We start from the raw sequence: 3,179 nt of genomic DNA on the forward strand, positions 1-3,179 counted from the left end.
AAAAACAAAAACAAAAATAAACAAAAAACCCAAGACAACTACACACTTTGTAAGGCCTGAGGATGAAATGCAATCTAACATTCAAAGTTGTAATAAACAATTACTTGTTAATCTTCATGTCCACAGCCTTTCAAGATGCCAATCTATTCTTGGTTTGCACGTAAATTCTTATGAGTTATAATAAATACTTCCTAGCATATGTGTCTAATATAAGCAGCTCCTTAACAGGTACAATGTTGTGGGACAGGCCTATGTGACACTACCTGGGGACCTCTTTAATGTATCGATCATAGGCAATGGTGTTCTTCCCATAGTTGATCTGCTTCTGCCTTCTCATCAAGACACTTTCATCCGTCTCCACATCAGCAGGCACTGAACACATAGACTCCTTTGAATCAGAACTGAAAAGAATGAAGATTAAACAAGCTTTAAATTTAAGGTTACTAGGTGCCACAAAAAACAAACAAAAAAAAAGTCTCCCCTCTCCATTTTAAATGATACCAATCCTAACAAAATATAGATTTTTGGGCCAGGAGGTGGTGGACACACCTCTCTAATCACAGTACTCAGGAGGCAGAGGCAGGCAGATCTGAGTTCAAGAACAGCCAAGGCTACAGAGAGAAATCGTCTTAAAAAAACAAACAAAACAACAATGAAGTCCAAATTCTGTACTATAGGAATTTTCAGTACACAATATCGAAGAACAAACTACCAATAAATGCTGGGGCAATAATCCCCTCAAAAGTTTCATGACCAAATTAGAAATGCTTCAGCAAGTACCTTCCTGAGGATGATGTTCTCTCTCTTCCAAAGTCATTTATGAGTAGTTTTCTTTTGTACCTGAGAACAGAATAAAATTATTAAAAGTTGTTAAAAGTATACAACACATGAAACAGAATAGTATTTCAAAAACAAAAATGAAGCCTTTTTACTGAACAGCATGATTTGGCAATGGGAGAATGTTGAGTGTGAGATAAGCCTGGGCTCGTTATATGAAACCCTAGTTTCAAACAGGAAATGTACTGCCTTTTACTTTAAAAACATTTTTGAGCTGGAGACAAGGTATGGCTCAGCAGTTAAGATCACTTGGCATCTCTCCCAGAGGTCCCAGGTTCCATTCCCGGCATCCACATGGTGGCTAACTCCAGCGAAAGGGAGATCTGATTCCCTCCTCTAGCTTCTATGGACACCAGGCATATGTGGGGCACACAAAAACACACACAGAAGTTTGAGGATTTAGCTCAGAGGTAGAGAGCAGTACAAGGCCCTGGGTTCGGTCCTCAGCTCTGGAAAAAAAAAAAAAAGACAAAAAACAAAACCACACAGGCTCATATACAAGAGGTCTGAGTTACCAACAGCTATGAGCCACCATTTGGATGCTACAGACTGTGAATATCTATGCCATCCATGTGCAGGGGTCAGAGGACAACTGTGAGAGCCAGCTCTCCCCTTTCATCTGAATTCTGGGGGTCAAACTCAGGTCATTGGGCTTAGAAACAAATTTCATTCACTGAACTATCTCACTGGGCAAGCATTTTTTTTAAGTCTATTTGTTTGCAATTTATGTACCAGGTAAGTTTTAATCCTGGCCTTCAAAAAAATACTCCAAATATTTACCTTTCCTTTCTCTAGCTAGAGATAAGCTAGCTAGCTTAGTTGAAAAGTGCTTTCTTAGCATGTATTAAAAAAGCCTTAAATGTGATTCCCCAGGTCCACATATAAATAGGGCATGGTGACATGACTCTAATTCCATCACTCAGGAAATGGATGCAGAAAAATCAGGAATTCAAGGTTAAACCTTGTCCCTTGTCAGGAGAAAACACCCACCACCCAATAAGTTAGAATTAAGGCTTATGTGCTACAACCTTCAGTAGGTTCTTATTCTTCCAGATTTTCCCGAAATCTTTTTTCTTTTTGGGGACAGAACTTCTAGGTATAACCCTGCAACTTACTATGTAGACCAAGCAGGCCTGGAACTCAAGATCCACCTCCTTTCCCAATGAGGGGATTAAATGTGTGCAACTATACCCAGCTATTTTCTGGGGATCTCATAAGCAAGACTAAGCTAGGGAGTCTATCAGCTGTCTTTGAAAAGCACTTTCTATTTTACTGAGGCAAGGTCTCTACATGAACCCAGAATTTACAATTCAGCCAGTCTATTACATTTTTATTTGTGTTTGTGTGTGGGCCTTGTGTGCTCTCACGGGGACAATTTGTAGGAGCTAGTTCCCAGCAACTAAACTCAAGTCATTAGGAAGCAAGTGCCTTTCCCTACAGAGCCATTTGCTGGCCTTGGTTTGGTTAGTCTACCCAGCTTGCTACTGGTAATTCCATTTCTGCTTCCCAAGTTTTGGTATTACAGGCAAGCCACCATGTCCACCCAGCTTTCATGAAGGAGCTAGAGATCCTGACTTTAGGCATCATTCTTGTGAGGCAAGCATTCCATCCACTGAAACATCTCCCATCCCAATTTAGTTTTACACTATTAACTGAAATTCTGTCAGGCATACCTCAAGAACTACCCTATGATCTTTTCAATCCTTTGAAAATCATTCCAGGGCACCAAAATACTGTATTTGTCTACCATAAAAGACAACAAATGACTACTCTAGAAAACCCATATCCAAACTCTGGAATTTTTGCTTTCTTCCCCAGCATCTCTTTCTAGTAGTCCTTGTGCTTAAGATCTATGTTAGAAATGTCTTTATCTCCAACTTTGATTCATACTGGCCCAATTTAAAATTCTTTTCTCTGGCAGAGCCAAGGATCTAGCTTTAGTGATGGTCCCTAAAAGATAAAGCAACTCCTCAAGCTACTGTGGGTGACAATGTGGACTGGTTTTTTTATGCCAACTGAGTAAAAAGTACTTTTATTAGAGAGCATATCCAAGCATACCTAGCATAACCCTGGAATCAACCTTCAGCATTGCCATAAAAAGCAAAGAGCTTCTAGGATTTGGGGGAGATAAATTCCCAAGAGATGGTGTACTAGTTCAATCTTAATTCCAGTGCTTGAGAAGCAGATATGTGTGCTCCCAGGCTAAGCTAGCTAGGTAGAATATCCCAATTATCAAGGTCTGAGTTCAGTAAGAGCAATTTGAGGGTGACATCTGATGGCAACCGCTGCTCTCAACGTACAGCTACACATGTGTACACGCATATATTAAGTTGAAAAGAGCT

General features: G+C 40.0%; 1 protein-coding gene across 1 annotated transcript in view; it reads right to left on the reverse strand.

Moving 5' to 3' along the window:
* Slbp (stem-loop binding protein) overlaps positions 1-3,179 on the reverse strand; it is a 12,408-nt gene that overhangs the window by 4,928 nt on the left and 4,301 nt on the right. The window contains exons 4-5 of the mRNA XM_031341516.1: positions 781-840; positions 264-401 (exon numbers count right to left, since the gene is read on the reverse strand). Of these exons, the coding sequence (XP_031197376.1) occupies positions 264-401; positions 781-840 (198 nt within the window). The remainder of the gene's footprint in view (positions 1-263; positions 402-780; positions 841-3,179) is intronic.

The sequence above is a fragment of the Mastomys coucha genome, unplaced genomic scaffold (genome assembly GCF_008632895.1).
Source record: "Mastomys coucha isolate ucsf_1 unplaced genomic scaffold, UCSF_Mcou_1 pScaffold22, whole genome shotgun sequence".
NCBI lineage: Eukaryota > Metazoa > Chordata > Mammalia > Rodentia > Muridae > Mastomys > Mastomys coucha.